The sequence below is a fragment of the Castanea sativa genome, chromosome 6 (assembly GCF_040712315.1).
Source record: "Castanea sativa cultivar Marrone di Chiusa Pesio chromosome 6, ASM4071231v1".
NCBI lineage: Eukaryota > Viridiplantae > Streptophyta > Magnoliopsida > Fagales > Fagaceae > Castanea > Castanea sativa.
In genome coordinates this window covers 55966386-55987320 of record NC_134018.1, presented here as the reverse complement: position 1 = coordinate 55987320, position 20935 = coordinate 55966386, and the positions used below count along the sequence as shown (strand labels likewise).

At 34.1% G+C, this 20935-nt stretch overlaps 1 protein-coding gene across 1 annotated transcript; it reads right to left on the bottom strand.

Moving 5' to 3' along the window:
- Positions 1-1327: 1327 nt before the first annotated feature.
- On the bottom strand, positions 1328-11436 carry LOC142640220 (uncharacterized). The gene is made up of 10 exons (XM_075814301.1): positions 11357-11436; positions 10978-11224; positions 10558-10605; positions 9773-9946; positions 8768-9140; positions 5274-5403; positions 4947-5193; positions 4239-4307; positions 3388-3570; positions 1328-2021 (listed from the first exon to the last, which is right to left on the bottom strand). The coding sequence occupies exons 1-10, from the start codon at positions 11374-11376 to the stop codon at positions 1641-1643; spliced, it is 1872 nt and encodes a 623-aa protein (XP_075670416.1). The 5' UTR covers positions 11377-11436; the 3' UTR covers positions 1328-1640.
- Positions 11437-20935: the final 9499 nt, after the last annotated feature.

Here is a 20935-nt window from a genome sequence, read left to right as displayed (position 1 = left end):
TCAAATTAGTATTAAAACAATCAAATTCTATGGCATACTCGTTGTTGTGACCAAACTAATTCAATTACAAGCTTCAACCCATAAAATATAATCACCACCTTAAGAAAAGTGCAAAACCTACAACCAACCAATCAAAGATTCTAATGAGGTACAAACAACAATTCATTTTAAAGGTATGGAAATCAATGCTTTGGTTTCATAATTCTTACAGATAATCCCTCTTCTCTGATGATTGCACAATAGTAAGTCTCTTCTATTTAAAATATATGAGTTGGGTCCGGTGGTGGAGGGAGAAAAGGGATTGGGTTTTTGGGCTATAGAGAAGAGGGATTGGGTTTCTGTCTTTTTGGGTTTATAATGAAGTTAGAGAGAGAGAGAGAGAGAGAATACTTGTGTTTTAGTTTTTTAGTTTTTATTTTTTATTTTTTTAATAAGTGGTGTATTTGAAGGGTTAGTTGGGTTAAGTTTACTTGAGTAATCATGTGCAATACACGTGCCATTTGTTACACATGTTTGTTTATTAGAGGAGTTTGTAGTCTTAAGTTACAACTGGTTTTGTAGCTAAACTTTGTCCTTAATAATATGGCATACTACCAACCATTTAATTCAAAATGAAGGGTTAAGATGATGTGGTAAAGTACCCTAAAAACTATAGAAGATTTGATTTTGAAAGAGTGTTATATAATGTTAGACAAGGAAAAATAGACAAGCGGGTTTCCAACCAGCTAAAGCCCAACGGTCACTCTGGATATTAAGGGGGTGTTTGGTAAGTGTATTTAAGTAGCAGTTTTCGTTGTTTAAACAGTACAACACGTATTTCCACAACACTTTTTTACCCATACGAATTTTTAAGACACTTAAACAACATTACTAGAATAACATTACCAAACGAGCTCTAAATGTTCAACATAGTAAAAGAGGTCTAAAAGTGTGTTATATTAGCCAATGAAAAAAATAGACCAGTGAGTTTCCAATGGGCCAAAGTTCAATGGTCACTATGCACATTAAATCCACTAATCCAAATAGTCAAAGAACACTAACCGGATGAAAAAGAGACAAAAATTAAGGCCCAAAACAAAACTTGTTGGATCTTACACATGCATTGTGACAAGCCGTTCACTCATATGAGTTACATGTATAAGTCCTAAGCCCACTATTTCAAGAAATTAAAAAACATTGTCAATTACTTATAAACACGTAAGTGAACTCTTCCACACCGACAAAGAGCAAAAGTGTTTGAATCACACTCTTCCACACCAACAAACAAAAGATTCTTTAAAAGTTTCATTACAAAAAGCATATAATTGACATTACATACCCCAAGTGAAAAACATATTCTTTGCATACATTTTATGACATCAACGTTAGACATTGGCTTTCAAAAGTGTTTGAATCACACTCTTCCACACCAACAAACAAAAGATTCTTTAAAAGTTTCATTACAAAAAGCATATAATTGACATTACATACCCCAAGTGAAAAAACATATTCTTTGCATACATTTTATGACATCAACGTTAGACATTCGCTTTCAAATAGCCTATCAAATAGAGATTCAAAACATAGAAAGTAAACAATTCCAAGAAAAGTACAGACTTATTAGTATTTATATCTTTCAGAAGTGGTAGAAATGAAAAATCTTAATCAAAAGTTGTCACTTCATTCCGATAAAAGAAGAGGCCAGAAGGACCATCGTTGGATAGGAGCGCTAACTTCACAACACTTTCAGCACCTTCATCAGTCGTCAAATAGCCACTGTTGCAGTTTATATCTGTCTTGACATAGCCAGGGCAGAGGCAATTGACTCGGAAAGATGGGAACTTTTTGGCCACAATCCTTGTGTAGGCATTCATAGCTGCTTTTGAAATTATATAGGCAGACGAAAGTCTAGGCCAGCCTTTGGTTTCCAAGGAACCCTCTTTAAAATCTTTCAGATATTCATTCAATACCTCATCTACTCTTTCTTCTGTTAGGCTTTCAGCATTACCTAACACTTCTTTAGCCCATTCATTTGGTATTTTCTGAAACAGCAGAAGAAGAAAACTCACTTTAATTTGATTAATGGGAAAATGAATTACAGTTTAATTTGAAAAAAGAAGAAGAAGAAGAAGAAAAGAGACTCTACACCTCTTTTAGAAAGTAAATAAGAGGAGTGCTTCTTATTGTCCCATCAATTTGTAAGAAAGAGAGGTGGTAACCTTCTTAAAAAACAGAAATAGTGATTAATTAGCAACAAAGAAACAGAGTGGCAGCCATTGGGTTCCAGACTGGCAGCCATTTGAGGTTGATGGCAGAATGTGTGCGTGTTGAGAGAGAGAGAGAGAGAGAGAGAAAGGGGTTTATTTCGACTTTTTAACTGTTGGGATGGAAATTTGTTATGGAAGCACAACAAAGATAACCTCAGGAGGGCAAAGTTCAACTTTTTGGATCGTGAAATGAAACTGCCTTAAACCACAAATAGCTTAAGTACATAAGTATCCACTATCCAGTCCATTAAAAAAAAAAGTACATAACACTTAGATGGAACTCAAAGTGGTGAAGTTTCAAGTGCACTGAAACAAATAATGATACATGGATCTATTCTTAAGCCAATTATAAGTTGAACCATCTACTTTTGATTGGGATTTAGTGTTGGCTTGTTCCAGGACATTTGCTAGTAATCTATGAAGCACGGGTGCGGGTGCGGGTGCGGGTGCGGGTGCGGGTGCGGGTACGGGTGCGGAACTCGGCAATTTTTGAAAAAAGTGGGTGCGGGTGCGGCGGGACTCGGCAATTAAAAAATTATTAAAAATATTTTTATTTATATTTTCTATATATTTTTCCTATTAAAATATTTTTAAAAAACATATTACTAATTTACTATGCCTTGATTCACAAAACAAAGAAAGAAAAAAGCAAGAAACACAAAACACAACACAAAACCAAAAAGAAAACACAAAAGAAGCAACAAATATTCAAAATAAAATTAAGGAAGGATAGATTTAGGGTTTTTGGATCTCATTTAGAGCCGATTTCGGCTGTTGCAACCTGATTCTCGGCCTGTTTCGGCCGTTTCGGCCGCCGGCCGATACGTACCGATACGGCCGAAACAGCCCGATTCTGGCCGATTCTGGCCGAATCGGCGCGAGTCGGCGCCGCGTCCGCGCGAGTCGGCGGGAAAAATAACATGCCACGTGGCCGACGCGGCCGGACGCCGCACCGACGCGCGAGCAGCGGCGTCCCTCGCGCGTCGGCGAGTCCCGCCGCGTCGGACGCGGGTGCGGCACCTCCGGTGCCGCGTCCGTGCATCCCAGCTAGTAATAAATTTCAAAACCAAATCAAAACTTGTATAAAAATTAATTCTAAGTTCTAATAAGGGTTCCAGAAATTTTATCTGCAGTTTCATACCTCTAAGTGTCCCATGGAAGAGGAAACATTAACAATCCTTGGTGAATTGGACAACTGGAGGATTGGAAGAAGTGCTTCAATCATTCCTTTGGCGCCATAGAAGTTTGTTTTCAGGCACTCTTCAGCTAACTCATAATTGTCGGTCACTATTTTACTCCAATCCACATTGGTACCTATACCTTCCTGCATCAATGAGAATAAAATTCATTCTCTTCCAAGAAATTGTACAAAGAAAATGGTAGGCAGAAACAGGTTGCTTAAAAACAGTACTTACTTAGCTTCCCAACCCCAGTCTGAAGACCCAAACACACTATACTTATGGTAAAAGCATCCATAATTTTGTGGCCAAACATTGCAAGATTTCATAGGGAGCGCAACAAGGAATTAGAAAAAGCTAATCAGCTACCAGACACAATATGCTAACTTTGACTAAAGCCGCTTTAGTCAAAGTTAATTAATGCTAGCGTGGTTCTATATGGGTTTTCTTTCTAGAACATGACCAATATCATAAAAAAGTCATACCTAATGCATAAAATCCCTTTTTGTGGAGTCTGAGAAAGGTGATTAGTAGATAACCTTAGTCCTAGACTGATTTCTAGACTCGAAACCGCAACCTAATAGGTTATTTACTTTCAATCTGCAAGAGGGCTTTGGCTGAATAATAATGATTTGGCTTAAGATTCCTTCTTACTTTGTTAAGAATTAACTACGATGATCAACGAGAGTTATAACAAGATAATGTCTAATCCTGAAGTTACAGTCAAGTCACTCTTTCTCAAAGATACATCCAAGTCCACTCAACCTTTTCTTATTTTTTGGCAATGAAAAAGTATCATACTTTCATAACTTACCTTACCAAGACCTGAAGCGGCTAAAGCATCTCCATCTATTATAGATCCAGCGATCCCGGCGTTGTTGACCTGCATAGAATTTTAAGATTTGTCATCATTTATTTTATTTTGTAATTAAACCAAAATCAGGATCATGAACAAGATGACCCGAAGCAAGTATTATCAAAAGTCTCTATTATATTGATAATTGACCAATCACATGAAAATTTAAAATTTGTACATAAGATGGGATTATAACAAGAGCAATTTACAACAAAGCTCTAGTTCTTGTTGAAAATTCATCGATGGAGTTGATGTGCAGATTTTTATGCAATTTAAAGCAAGGTTGTGTTTTCTGTTTAGTCTCCACAGTCTACACTTTTATCATATTAAAATTTCCAAAATCCTCTGCCCCTCTTTCCTCTTCTCTCTCATTCAAATTCAAAGAGTTGATTTAAGATTAACTTTAAGCAATGTTACATATTGTATAGATAAAAGGTCAGTGACTATATCATCTATAAAATGCTTAAATTTCATGTTTTTGTATATTAAAACTATGCAAGAAAGACAAAACTTTATGGATTGTATAGTAAATAACATCCAATAGACTCAAAATATAGTAGGCATGTTAATAACATAATAATAATAATAATAATAATAATAATAATCTCGGTTTCGAAATAGTAATTCGAATGGCTAGTTAAACCACAAGAAACATTTCAAAAGTACCAATATATCGAGCTTCCCATATTTAGTTTTAATGAAATCTGCAAAGGAAGCTATACTAGCAGGATCCGCCACATCAAGCTGATGAAATACCACGTGGTCAGATAGCCCACACTCTCCCAGCTTTTCAACGGCTTCAAGGCCTTTTTTCTCATCTCTAGCAGTTAGCACCACCACGATCCCATTTGAGGCCAACTTCTTGCATACTGCGAAACCAATCCCCTTATTGGCCCCTGTAACAACTGCATACCTGAGAAAAAAGAAAAGTGTAAATAAAACACAGTGTCATGGAACTATTGCGAAAACACCCTGAAAGAAGAAGCAAAGTACTTCTTTGTAGCTTCCGCCATTGATGATATGACTTGGGAAACTTTTGCAATAGTGAAAGCTGTGCTTAAAAGAGCCAATACGTTTTCAACAGTAACATTTTGGTTTGTCCAATCGTTGCAAAACCACAAAACTCACCGTTTGACACTTTTGTTTTGTTCTGGCTTTTTTTCTTTTTTCTCTTTTTAATGCCCAATTTTGACACTTTTGCTCTGGCATCTTTTTATTTTTTTTTTGTCTTGTTAAATGCCCAGGTTTGGTTTGAAAATTTGACTTTGCCTTTTATTTACCACAGTATTTTTTTAATTTTAAAATAATAAAATATTAACTTAACAAATTATAATCTAATTTTATATGCCATGCATTTTTTATTTATAAGATTAAAAGGAATTTCAGTTTGTTTTTTGTGAGAGATGTTCCTGGGTGGGTTGAATATATTGCCCCATAATCATGACTGGGTCGCCGAAAATAACTTTTTTTTTTTTTTTGAAAAAACCGCCGAAAGTAACTTTGTCTTTTGCTTTTGGTAATTTTTTAATTTGTAATTATTATTATTTTTTTTTTTTGTTGATAATGCCTGAGTGATTAGTTTTGTTTTAGGTAAAAGCCTAGAGGACACAAATTTCGACGTCATGGGTGAGGTATGTGCATTTAAAGGCTTCCTCCACGTTCTAATCATAAAAATAATATAAAAAAGAATGCATTTTCTGCGTGGTTTTGGACCACAAATTGTCTCCATCTTTCGTCATTGCTGTTGAAACTTGAAAGTTACACTCCTTATAGTAAGACTTTTACTCATTGTTGTTGCTTGCGGATGCAGGCACTTTATCGAATCACATAAATTCTTATGTTTACTATTTGCATTTGTTGATTTACTTTTGTTTCTACTGTTGAACAACATACGGTATCCGTGTAAGGTTAGCGTTTTGTTACAGTAAAAGATGATTGTTAAATATTGGCATTGATACACCATGTTGAATATGTTATTAAGGATGCGGAAGCGAAAGCATAAAGTATAGAACATAATAACACAAGAAAATTACGTGGTTCAGCCTAACGGCCTACATCCACGGAGGAAACCCTAAAGGGCTACATCAATAATATATTAGAGTGTAGAATAAATCCTGTGTTACAATGAACCATAACATGTGTATATATAGTAGACTAAACCCTAAACTAATAGACTTCTAATACAAGTAGGAAACTTGGCTTGCACACAAAGTAGAATTAGGCTTAGACTTATGCTAATGGGCTAATATATCTCTAACAATGATGAGCACCAAGTTCATATATAAGGACAACCAGTGCAATTCATCAGTGATAAGAGGTCATTCACAAATCATTTAAATATAGACAACATGGTAGATTTCGAAGAACTTAGAAGGCCTTCGTATGAGTTTTGACAAATAAATAGTACGTGTTTGCTTGGAAATGAAGGGGGTTAGTTTTTGAGTTTGCAAAATTGATATAAACTAAATATATATTAGTATTTTTTTTTTAAGATCTCATCCATTATAACTTCGCTTTGTTCAGTTTCGCTTGCTGTGCTCCACTCCACTCATGCCACTCCACTCTTTTACAACACCCATAGGGCTCCCAAATCAGTGGCTGATTAACAAATATGAACCACCTCCAACAATTTTGTTGTTTTCATTTGGGGGGTAAGTTATTCAATTCTATTTACTGTGATCTTTTAGTTAGACTCCCTTAGTCTTCTAAAAAAAAGTCAGACTTCTTTAATTCTAGATTTAGCTATCGCAGAAATTTTTATCAAGGGAACTCCTTGAACACTTCTTCTTTTGAATTGTCAAGTTTGCACAACCACACCCATCACTGTATCACACTGATTTTTCAGACCGGCACAATTGGCAAAAAAATCAACTATTTGTCTGATCCCGGAATAAATACGTTTGAAAAGAGCTTATATCTAGAAGATCATGATCCCAAAAATATCTGATAAATTCCAAGTTGAGAAGCCGAAGGTACAATGACTTGTATTCCAAGCTACCAGTCATTTTCGATTCCTTCTAGCGGATTGACTATTGGATATGGTCATATGGGAGATAATTCATGAGAAACACAACAAAAGCCAAAGAATCATACAAAGAGTTTGTGTTTTGCAATTATAAAGTGCTTTGACCCACTAAAAAAGTGCTTTAAGGACTCTTAACACTAAAAAGCAACTTTAAGGTTAGTTGAAACTTATAAGGATAAACTCATGCATGCCAATGCCAACCAAGGTTGTCAAAATCAGGATTCTACGTAGGATCGTGAGAGGTAGGTGAGATTGTGGATTGTGAGATCGGATCGTTAATCGTAAGATTCTACATTATTTTAAAAAAAAAAAAAAAAAAAAATTACACATTAGTATGTTAAATAATTACATAAATTATACATTCATTCATAAAAAACCAAAAATTATTTGTATCCATTTGATGTAATTATCATACATCACTACATCCATTTGTAAGTATCATTTAAAAATGTCAAAAACCTCCAAACGTGGCATCTATCTCTCTACATTAGAATAGTAAAACTTGGTCTATTGGGATGTTATTTTTCATTTGAGTCCAACTGAGCTTTCTGTCAAGTTAAAAAAGATTATAAGAAACTAGAACCGTTTGGGATCGTCAGAATTGTACGATTCTACCGATGTTGAACGAACGCAAAGATCCTTAAAAGATCCGGATCGTTTTAGGCAGATGAGATCTTAAAATCGTAAAATCAAAGGATTCAAATCAAGATTTTGACAACCATGATGCCAAGAATGTAAACATTATTCAGTATTCACTATAATTTGCCAATAGGCCCAACACTAAAGATAGTTATTTAAAAAAAAAAAACAAAAAAACAAAAAGTGAAAATAGTTAAGAATTTTACCATTGAAGCTCTATGTTGCAAAAATTATAATAGTTACAACTCTATTTTCTACATGAATGCCAAATGGACACAAAAGACATCACTAATTCGTTTTACTCTCATAGTCTCATCTCTCTCTCTCTCTCTCTCTCTCTCTCTCTAAAATATAATATCAGCTCCCTTTAACCATGAAACAGCAAACCTCTTTCTTTCTTTTTCTTTTTCTTCCTTTTTATTTAATATTTATTTTTGTTGAGTGTAAACACCATTGAAAACAACAGGATGCTTCTTTCAAAAGAAGATGAACAATGGAATGCAAGAAATTATCTTGATATCTCTCTTTTCTAAGTATACTCAAATGCTAAGTTTGTTTCTTCATTTTTTTTCCCTCACTATATTTGCAAAATTATTAGTACTTCAGGAAAGTTCACCATCGGTTAGATTGCATTGTGCAAACCATATATTTCACATGACATAAAAAGTTACTAGCTTATATTCTGGCATCAAAATCCCAAATTGGTGTTATTAAGCTCACCGTCAAGGTCTTACATAAATTAGAGAAAACACACTTAAATTCAAAACTTACAATCCTTGTGGTTTTATAATCCATCCAAAATAATGGGTTGTCTTCGATCAGAAAGGAGACACTTCTTGCCGAACAAAAAAGAGGCCAGAAGGACTGCCATCAGGCAGCAGTGCTAACCTCACAGGACTTGCAGCACCTTCTTCAACAGGTAAGATGCCAGTGTTGCGATTTATATCTGTTTTGACAAAGCCAGGGCAGACACAATTGATGCAGAAGTTAGGGTACTTTTTGGCTATAATTCTTGTGTAGGCATTCATGGCTGCTTTTGAGACTGTATAGGCAGAAAGAAAAGTAGGCCAGCCTTTGGCTTCCAGTGAACCTTCTTTATAATCCTTTAGAAATCCCTCTAATACTTCATCCACTTTCTCTTCTGTAAGGTTTTCAGCATCACACAGCACTCTTTTAACCCATTCATTTGGGATGTTCTGAAACATGACAAGAAATTTTATAAATGTTGTTGACAATAAAAACTAAGGTAAATTCTTTCTTGGAATACAATTACAAATTCAATATGTATACAAGATTTTAGTCTCTACTGGAGTGAACAAGATGGGGAAAATAATGTATAATAAGATTCCTAACCATTTTAGAAGAAGACCTCAATCACAATAAATTGTTGGAAAAGTGTTCCATAATCAAGTAAGGAAAACAAGCAGGGTCATCCAATGTTTAATGGGAAGGGCATTTTCTGCTGATATTATGGTATACACCTCTCTCTCTCTCTCTTGTTTCTTAAGGAAAGGTGTCCAAGCCAAAGGGTGATAGACAGTTGAAAAATGTGTCATTTCTGTCATTGTTCTAAAATGAACTCATTAGCAATGATTTGACTTGGTTGGCTCAGCTTGATCAACTAACGAGAGGAGTTGATATAAATTTGGTTCGTATCTCACTTATTTTAAGCCAGTCTAACCTTCAAAGTGAGCCATCTGCTCTATGGCTAACTTGCCCGAGTTTCAAGCCTACCAAACTAGTGTCAAACTCAAGTACTCAACCAAGTTTCTTACCAAGGGGCGTGCTGACAATGTATTTCTATAGAAGGATTTTTTTACTTCCATACCTTTAGCTGACCCATGGAGGATGAAACGTTAACAATCCTTGGTGAATTTGACAACTGGAGGAGAGGAATGAGTGCTTCAGCCATTCTTTTAGATCCATAGTAGTTAGTTTTCAAACATTCTTCTGCTAACTCATAAGTTTGAATCAGTTTAGGCTGAACAATTCCATCTCCTTCCTGCAGCAGTAAAAAGAACTCAATCCACTTGGTAAATATCACCAAATACTTCCAAGCCCAAGGTAGAATGATACAATCTACTGAACTTTAATATACAAAACAGAACAAAAATACCATAGCTTTAACGTAAATATCCTACCCCTTGATCATGAAAGAGAAGTAACTCTAAATTCAAAAAGCCTAAGTGGCAAACAAATATAATCCTGATTGTTGGCCTAAATAGGCATCATGTTAAGCTATAAAACAGAGCACTTATAGATGCTAATTTTTCCAAGGAACAGTACAGGTATGAAAGATTATTCTCTTTGAACCTCCCCAATGGTCTTTGACATCGCATGAAAGATATAGAAGCATTCCCCATGTTAGTTCTTTGCTCAATCTGATTATGCTGCACTCCCTATGTTAATTCCCTATGTTAGTTCTAATTTCTAAATTAACAATGATCTCAAAGTAAATTACATGAAGAAGTCCAACTATGACGTCAAAAAGTGAACAAACTGCACGAGACACTTGCAACTGTTGTAAATTAAACTTTTTGCCAAAGACGCATATATGAATTTCAAGCTCACCTGTATTCTGCTTCAAAGACGAATCATCCATAAAATACTTACCCCACCATCAGAATCGAATTTGACTCCACCAATCCCTGCATTGTTCACCTGCACATAGTTTCAACACTACATGACTAATTTTGTTTACATCGAACAAGATTTGGATTTGAACACAGGGAACATTATTAAATCTGTCAGGTTATCACATCAATGAATTTAATTAACGGCAAACTTGTCCTTAAATCTTATCCCTTCTGTACATTATCCACTGAATTAAAATATGATGAATCTCACGAGCTCTATCATATCTAGTACATATGAGGTAATAGACTATAGTTGATTTTTTCATTATAAGGAATTGAAGTAATTTTGTTTCACAATAACATGGGAAGTTTAAGTTCAAAGAGAATGAATTTCAAGATGAATGATATCCAAATTAAAGAGATAAAAATCTATAAAGAAATTAGCTTTGAATCATACCAAGATATCAAGTTTCCCGAACAGGGTTTTGATAAAATCTGCCAAAGAAGTAATGGAGGCAGGGTTAGCCACATCAAGCTGATGGAAAAGCACATTATCAGAGAGAGCAGAGTCTTTCAGTTTCCCAAGAGCTTCAAGACCCTTCTTCTCATCTCTTCCTGTTAGCACCACTACGAAACCATTTGAAGCCAACTGTCTAACTGTTTCAAATCCAATCCCCTTATTTGCCCCTGTAACAACTGCAAACCTGAAAACAACAACAATATATAATAATCAAATGCAAAAAAGAGAGAGATGGGTGTTATGTTTTTGGTTAGAAGATGTGATGGAAATTTATTATATAGATTATAGAGACACCATGGAAGGACCTTAGGACCACCTCTTTGTTTCTTCAGCCATTGATGATGTCTGAGGCTTGGACTTGGTATGAGACAGTAGGAGTAAGTAATGTGTGTCAGTTTGGAAAAATTATATCTTGTACTGTGGGACCCGCCTCTGTAAGAGAGACTCGGCATAAATGCCGGGTACACGATGTACTACCTCGTCAGTTTGGGACTTCGAGAGAAAATGTTTTGTCGTCTGGAAGTACACTTTCTTATTTTAGTATATTTTAATCTATCCACTGGTGGAGTGGATAATTAATTTCGTAGTAATTAATTACCACTTCCCTTTTTTGAACAGCTTCGGATCTTCTTTATTTATTTTTTTTTTTCCCTCCAATTTTTTGTCCAAAAAAAAAAAATTTTGTTTGTATTGTTTAAAAAAAAAATAGTTTCAATTAATAGCGTCTACTTTTGATAACAACTTTTTATCATTAAATCTAGACACCAATCGATTTTTGGTGTAGGCGAGAATTAAACTTCAGATCTCTTATTTAACCATAAAAATTTTATCAGTTAAGTTAACTAGAACGTATGTTTGTATTGTATCTATATGGAATGGATGGAGACAGTATTTCGAGCATTCATTGCATGATAATATCTTATATGGTTGGGCCATATGAAGTAATGTTATGCGTTTAGCAATGAGAAAGACATTAAAATTGGAGACAATTTTGTGCATTAATTCATTGTTTGACAATATCCTTTATAAATTGACCATAAGATTTTTTTCCCCCTTTTAAGTTGGCTATATGTATTAATGTAAAGCATTTTAAACAATGAGACTATGTTAAAATTTCAATCCCTAAATGACCGCTAAGTGATAAAGGAGATAGGGGTGGAGAGAACCATGAGGTTTGCCTAGAAGCATCCACCCTCTCGCAAGAGTGCATAATTTTGGAATCATGACTGATGTATGACAAGATGAGTCATGCAAACCACAAAAATTCACAATAGTTTTAAAATATTCCCAAATGAGAATGTTACGTCATTAAAAAAAATTAAATTATAAATTACTTCTCCAAAAAAATTTAAACTACAAATTGTAGTGGATCCATATATGAAGCAATAAACTAATTTATGAATGTTGTGGATTTTTGTTGTATTCCTAGCCTTATTGCAACGAGATATGATCAATTATCATTAAGGAAGCATTTTTACCTTGTTTGTTTCAATATAAAATTTGGTCAAACTTGAAAAAAATTTCCATTAACTGTAAAATTCTTTGTAAAACATTTTACCAACAAAAACTTCATAAAATATTTTACAAAAATACACAATGACTCTCCTTCTCCATTTGATGGCTAGGTCACTAGTCCTATGGACTGGGCCAATGGTTTGGTGGTCAATGGTATTTGGGAGGCATTGGTTTTGGTAGTTTGTTCTGGAAAAATTGTATGTCACATCAAACACCTAAATTTTTTTATTGAAATTATTGGTTGATGGTATTTGGGAGGCATTGGCGAACTCTTTATTATTATTATTTTTTTAAAATGTATTTATTTGTTTTTTACTTAAAGAAAGTATTTATTTATTTATGTTTAAGGTATTTTTAAAATTTTTCTATTCAAATTAAAGCTTTTATATATTGTGGTATATTGAGTAGTATCATTTTAAAAATTTATCAATTCCTATAAAAATAATTATCAATTACTTGGTAATTAAATTTTCTACGGTCCTTTTTTATTTAGAATTAAATTTCCTTAAGTACTTAAAATTGCTTATATGTTATAGAATGAAAATCATTAAATTTAGAAGAAATATTCAGATATTATCAATGATTAAGCTGCCAAACCATTTGAATTACACTCTCAATGTCTGAAGGAAATTTATTCTCCCATCTAGATTGTTAAACTAGAAGAGAATTTCCCTAGTCTTGCAAAGATATGAGTTACAACATCAAAAATGGGATGAAAGTATTTATAGTAAGTTGGTAACCACTTGAGTGAGCATGCAAGAGACTTTTCATCCTGAATAATATGACTAGGCCGTGCTAGGAAAATGATTGTTCTTCACTGGAAGAGCCTTGATAATCAACTTTGAGTCTCCTTCCAACACAACCTTTATCCACACTAATCTCTATCAAGGAAGTCAATACCGTACTGGAGGCTGTATTGGTTTAGTCATAAGTACAATATATTTCGGGTACCGGTCAATACCAGTATATCGTTTCAGAGTTACTGCATTATATATAAATATTATATATTTAAATTAATATATTTAATAAAAGGGTAAAGTCTTTAAAAAAAATAGCCAAATCCCTTTTCTTTTCTTTTTTTAATCTATACGGTATATTTCATAAAAAAATCCATATTATATAAGTATATATAGTTTTTTATTAGCCTGACAGTGGATATAACTCTAATGAATTTCAAATACTTATGCCCTTTAAAAATAAAAATAAAAACTACTATTTGTATTTGACCATCTAATAGAAAGTTATAACATAAGGCTCTGTTTACTAGAAAAAAAACACGTGATACTTTCTCCTTCACTCTTTATGCTGATCCTCATTTAATTTTCAACAAACCCCACCTACCTTCACTCTCTTTTCCCCTACATTTCGTCTTCTACTCCTCTTCTCTCATTATCTTCTCTTTCCCCTACATAGATCAGATCTAAACAGATGCTTTACATCTCTCTTTTTGTTGCGTGAAGATTGAAGAACATACGACATTGAGAACAGATCACAACAGATTTATCTCTCTCTCTCTCTCTCTCTCTCTCTCTCAACGTTGTGCAGAGAAGTTGAAGAATTTTTTTTCGGTCCGGTATGAATTTACTGGCCGAAATTTGATATAAGTCTCCAATACTGCCGAAACGACCCAATAAGGTCGGTATTTAAACCAGAACGAAACTACCTTGTTTTTGTACTAGCAAAGGTACCAGTACGACAAATTTCGGTCGTATTGGACGGTACGGTACCTAATTGACTTCATTGATCTCTATTGCAAATTAAAGTGCATGTCTAGCCACACCAGCACTTCAAATTCCTCTCCAATGAGTGGGGGTGTAATTTTTAAGCCATGTAGCATTTACCAAACCCTTGTCAATTTCTATTACAACACCCAAGCGTGCTCTTCCTTCTTCCTTGAATAGAGCTCTAGCAAAATTGATTTTGAAATACCCCTTATCTGGTGGTTTCTAACAAGCATGGATAATACTGAGAGACGAAACAGGGTGGCATATCCGATGAGAATGAAACTTATGAAGTTTCTCTCGTGCTATCAAAGCCACTTGCTCTAATGGACTCATTATTTGGCGCAAACATGCTTGGTTCCTTGTTTTCCATAATGCTCAAATTATAGTCGCAATCAACTCTAGTTTCAATTTTCTAGTAGTACTCTTCACACCATTTACCACAGTGCATGCAATGAGACCTAGCCTCCATATATAGCATCTTTGCAACTCTCACACCTTGGTTCAACTAGCACCTCTCTCTTTACAAAGTTGGCTCGGGTAGGGATGGCATTTTTGCATACACAGATACACACTGTAAATTAAAAGTTCTTGGACCTTGTTTGGGACTTTCAAGAACCAAACTCCTTTCCACATAGTGTTCATCTTTTTTATGTCTATTAAGGGGGAAATTGATGTCCTTGAATGAAATATGGGAAAGCCAAGCTGAAACTTAACAATGAGCTCTGAAGATGATGCCCAAAGGCTTTCGATGCAGTGAAAAGCCGATCCAAGTAAGAAATAAAAGCTACACGTTAGCAAAAACAACAATAAGGCCCAATAAAACACTTCACAATGATTAATTAATTGATTAGTTGTCTTGTTACAACGATAGATGAAAATAAAATTCTCCAACGATAGGGTAAAATTAGACTTATGGTCCAGTAGTCAATTATTGAACAAATTTAAGAATGTGTTCACTTCTAGAAGTCCTTGTGTGACTTGGTCAGAAGTGTCTAAAGTACTTTCAGTCATCATTACATCAATATAAGGGAAGAATTCCATTATTACAAACACATTATATCGTTCAATGGTAAAACAAAAAGTAAAAACTAATGGCTCCATAGTGAAAAGGAAAAGGTTATTTGGCATGGAGTGAAGGGAGAGAGAGAGATTCTAGCTCAGTGTAGTAGATGTTGTACCAAGATTCTTATGGGATATGTATGCAGAGTGTGAGAGGGATATAAATGTTGCTTTGAGTGAGTGAGTGTGTAAGCTTGTAATGGGAAATACTAAAACTAATGTTAGATTCTAAGACTTTAGGATCTAAATATATTAAAACTTCAATGTGTAATGTTGGCAAACCATGATCAAAACTTAGAGTCTAGATTTAGGCTGCTCAAAGTGTGTTTATGTGTAATGTTGGAATCGAGTGTACTGTAGGATTTATTGGACTAAATCTGCAAGGCTCGATCGATTGAAAATTAGACCCGATCGATCAAACCTCGTGCAGATTGTTTTTTCTGCAGATTTTTCAACTCAGCCTAAGCCTGTTTGACGTGTAGGGTTTTACGTTTTATGTCTTATGTCTCATATACATAGAAAAACTCTAGCCACATTTTAGAGGTTGTTGACATGCTGTGTGTGCGAATCTTCTATGAGATCTAGAGGTGTTTAACTTCATACACACTTAGGGTTATCAAGATCAAGATTAATGTCGAGAACTTGGTGATCTCTTCAGTTGCTGTTTTCAAGAGCTTAAAGAAAAACACAAGTAGAAGAACTTGTGGCTGCTGTGGATCTAAGAAAGAAGTAATCCATGGACTCAGAGTTGTCACGTGGTCATGGTAGTAAGTTTTCTACTCGAGGTAGCAATAAAATGTTAGTGGTCTAAGTTCTGTTGTAAAAACTTCAATTCTTTCATAGTGGATCTGTTTTACCTTAAGGATAGCTAGGTTAAATCCTCCCCAGATTTTTTACCGGTTTGATTTTTCTAGGTTATCATATCGTGTGTTATCTACTTTTTCATACTGCTTTACATGATATGATTTGATTGTGTTAACCTAGATCTGAATAATTTAACTAAGTAATCACTTGGCTAAATAACTAGGTTAAACAACTTGTATTTTAAGGGATCTAAAAACGTACAACTAAGTCTTTAATGGGGAAGAGAGTTGTTTATGGCTAATTAGGGAGCATTTATGAACTTAGAATATGCTAAACAAATGGAAGGGAATGTTTGAGGCTAAGTGAGTATGAACTGAAATGACTTATTTGTGGGTTAGTGGAGCTAACTGCAAGCTAAAATGTGACAGAATAACAAGAATAACAGAGTTTTGTAGAAGGTTTTTGTGTGTGTTTTGTGGGCTGATGTGATTACCCTTTTATAGTAGAGTTTAAGGAGGGAATGATTAGCAAGCATCCAAAAACGTAGGGCTGGTCGAGAGGCAGAATGGCAAAATGCTCATCCTAGAATTCGGCCATAAATGGAAAATTTTCTTTTGGGCTGTTTTGCTTTTTTGGGCAATGTCACACATGGGTAAAAATTTGGACAATCTTGCATTAAATGTCTGGATCTCTGAGGTTGTATTCAATCAATGAATTTAAGACAGGCATTAAGGAAGAATCTTAGTGCTACAACTGAGATTTGGACCCTCGGAAGTAGGATTTCAACACCCCAAGCCAAGTGTCAAAGTTTAAGCCCACTTCAAAGGGTTTTGCTGGAGATCCCTTCATGCTCTCTAAACCACATGTTCCCAAATTTTCTCCTTTAGGATTCATGAACTTGGCACATGAACTAGTTCATAGACATTTTTGGCATTTATAGGATTGATTTGTTGAGATTTGAGTAACTTGGTTATGACTCCCTTCTATTAGAAGTGGAGCTTTGAGGAAGATGATGAAATCCCATTACCCCTTGGACTTTAGCTGCTAATACAACCTCTGAATGCTATGCACGTGATGGGAGCGATGGCAAAAAGTTGATGGGACAACGTTTAATTCATTCTTAGGGGTTTGGTTATCTCTAGCGGAACCCTCTGAAGTGGGCCTATTCATGCATGTTGGACCCTTTGGCTAGGCTGCCCCTTTTTACTTGGACTTTGTCACATATTTGGGCCTACAAAATGGACATCAATGACACATTGCCATAGGTTTTCATCCCTCATGGACTATTATTATTAGTGGATACTCAATGTAGTATGGGTTTTGATAAATGCTTGTAATGGGTTTTTGGGCAATGATTTTGTAATATTTAAAATAATAGCATGAGCCTTAATTATTTCAAAATGCTTTGTTAATAATATTTTTTACTTTGAAATGATAAATTCCATAGCATAAGTAATGTTTATGGTTCTCAATAATCACGCCATAATTTAAATGATGAGCTTGCAGGATGAATAATTACCATGAGTTTCGAAAAATAAATGTTGTGATATGAATAGTGACCATAGGTTCTTATTATATAAATTCCATGGGCTTATAATATGGTAAAATAAATGTCATAATTTTAAGATAAATAATCATAACTTTCCATGGGCTTTTATAAGATGATTGCCATGGGTTTTTGAGAATAGATAATTGTCATAGATCCTATGGGCTTGTAATGTTATGGTGTGGTTTAAGAAATTAAAACATTGTTCATCGTTGGACTTTTAGGTGAAATACGTATGATATAGTACTTTGCCAAGTATCAATAACCATGGGCTTTTGATAAAGTAGTGCCAACGTAAATTGAGTTTTTGATATTGCTAGTAAAAACTGGGTTTTGAATATTGCCAGCGAGAACTGAGCTTTTAATGTAGCCAATGAGAATTGGGCTTTTTGGTATTGCTAGTGAGAATTAGGTTTTTGATGTTGCTAATGAGAATTGTGCTTTTTGATATTACCAATAAGAACTGGGCTTTTAATGTTGCTAATGAGAATTGAGTTTTTTTTATATTACTAGTGAAAACTAGGCTTTTGATACTGCTAGCGAGAACTAGCTTTGGTCATGGATTTGAATTCCATTAAGAAAATTGTCATGGGTTTAAACCATGAGCTTTGGTCATGGATTTGAATTCCATTAATAAAATTGCTATGGGTTTAAACCATGAGCTTTGATAAGTATTTTTGGGTTTTGAGTAGGATGAGATTTGAATCCATTTGATAAAATAATTTGGGGGAGGATTTTGAATCATAAGTTTCACAAAAGATATTGGGTCTTATAACGTTTTATATTTGTAGCCCAATTTTGTGGTGGCCAGAAAAATGGTTGTGGGTATAATAATAATAATAGGGTAAAAAATAATTTAAGAAACCCAATAATTTGTTGGTGATGTTTGAAAATAAATAGGTGATATTCAAATAATATTGGGTGTAAAAAGAAATGTACTCCAACAACATCCTAGAGTCACAGTGTTGCCTAGTCCTCCTATAGATTTCGGTCCTCCAGCACACTGAGAATTGGCCATTGGTAGAGACGGGCCAAATCAAGAGGCCCCTCTAGATGCTCTAACTTAATGAAAGTTTTTTGATGACTGCTAGTTCAAAAGGGAGGAATAAATTGTCAATATCCAACATTTAATATGCAACGTGTAGGGTTCTATAAATTTTTCATTATTTTATTTGTTAAATGTATAAAAATGTGTACATTAAGAATGCGTTTGGATAGGAGGCTGCGTCCACGTCTGGCCAGTTTTTTTTTTTTTTTTTTTTTTTCCACGCGCATGTGTCACTGTTCATTGGCCATGAACAGTGATTTTAGGCCAATGACAAACTTGCCTTCTGATTAACATTTTTACACATTAAAAAATTATTTTTGTACAGTATTTTCAGTTTTCAGTTTTCAGTTTTCAGCAATAAGTTCTATCCAAACGGACTCTAAGTATACACAAATTTTCATAGAATGTTCACAATTCTATACACACAATGTACACATTTTTAAAAGAATATACTGAATTGTGTGCATTTTTTGAAAAATGTGCATGTTGTATGTACACAATTTTTTACATTTAATATAAACATTTTTCAAAAAATGTACACAATTCTGTACATTTATTATACACAACTTATAAAAAATGTGTACAGTTCTGTAAATTTAATATACACATTTTTTAAAAAATGTACACAATTCTATACATTAAACAAGCATAATTTTTTCAAACAATGTACCCAACTTTGTACATTCCCCGTACACAATTTTTCAAAAAATGAGTACAATTCTGTAAATTCAACATACACATTTTTCAAAAAATGTACATAATTTTGTACATTTAACGTACACAATTTTTCAAAAAATATATCAAATTATGTACATTGCATGTACGCATGCATTATTCAAAAAATGTATAGAATTGTGTATATTTTTCAAAATTGTGTACGTTGAATTTACAAATTTCTTTATATTCAATTTACACAATTTTCCAAGAATGTAACCAATTCTGAACATTTAGTGTATACATTTTTCAAACAATGTCACAAGTCTATAAATTCAACCTACACAGTTTTTATAAATTCATGTACATATTTTTCAAACAATGTATACAATTAATTATGTATATTCAACATACACATTTTTCAAAGATTGAATCCAATTTTTTACATTCAACATTTTTTAAAAGAATATATACAATTTTGTAAATTCAATATACACATTTTTCAAACAATGTCACAATTAAATACGTATATTCAATGTATACAATTTCTCAAAAAATGTACACGATTTTGTAAATTGAAGTACACATTTTCAAACAATGCACACAATTCTATACATTCAAAGTACACATTTTTCAAAGAATGTATACAATTTTATATATTCAACGTAAACATTTTTCAAACTAAAAGCTTGGATTTGTACTAAAACACAAAAGCTTGTTCAGACCCCCAATTAAAACTTATGGCTAGATAGCTTTTACTTTAACTTATACAAAGTGCGAAACAAGAGTAAATAAGTGCAAAAAACCGTTATCACTACTCTAAGCCATATTCATCCATTATTAACAATAAACAGAAAACTTAAAGAGTAGGAAAGAGAGATGCAAACACAAGATAATATTGAAACGTGTTATTGAAGAGGAAACTGAAAAACTCAACAAAAAACCTCTCTACGACCCTTCAGGTCGAAATTGATCCACTAAAGAATAAAGTTGTAGTAGACGAATAATAAAGGACCCTCCAACCCTAGTCTACCTTATGTACTTGAGCCCTTCAAGCTCCTGCTACCAACTGACTTCTCGGAGCCTTATCTTCTCTAACTTTCTGAATCTCGCAATTTAGCTCGATTGCATCTACTAATGGATGGCTCCTTCCAATACTTCCCAGTAGCACAAAAATCTCACTTTACACTTAGAATGGATGTGGTAAGTGTTTGAGCTAGCAACCTCTCAAAGATATAGAGATTGAGAGGTAGGAGTTGAAGAAAACCACAAAGAAATGTGTAGATTATGGGTATGACAATATCTAACTCTCAAGTGTATTTTCTAGAGTTTTCTCTCTGAAAAACACTCCTTTCAATTTGTGGATAATGAGAGTATATATTGTGTAAGTAAAGACATGGTAAAACAAAAAATAACTTTTTGCCAAACAGAAAGTTTCGTGGGTCCTTCGCTGGGTGGCCTTACCCACGAGACACTCGCGAAAGATATAGCCTGGCACAACTTTTCATCTTCCAGTCATGTGCTCTACACGTGGCTCTTTTCGCG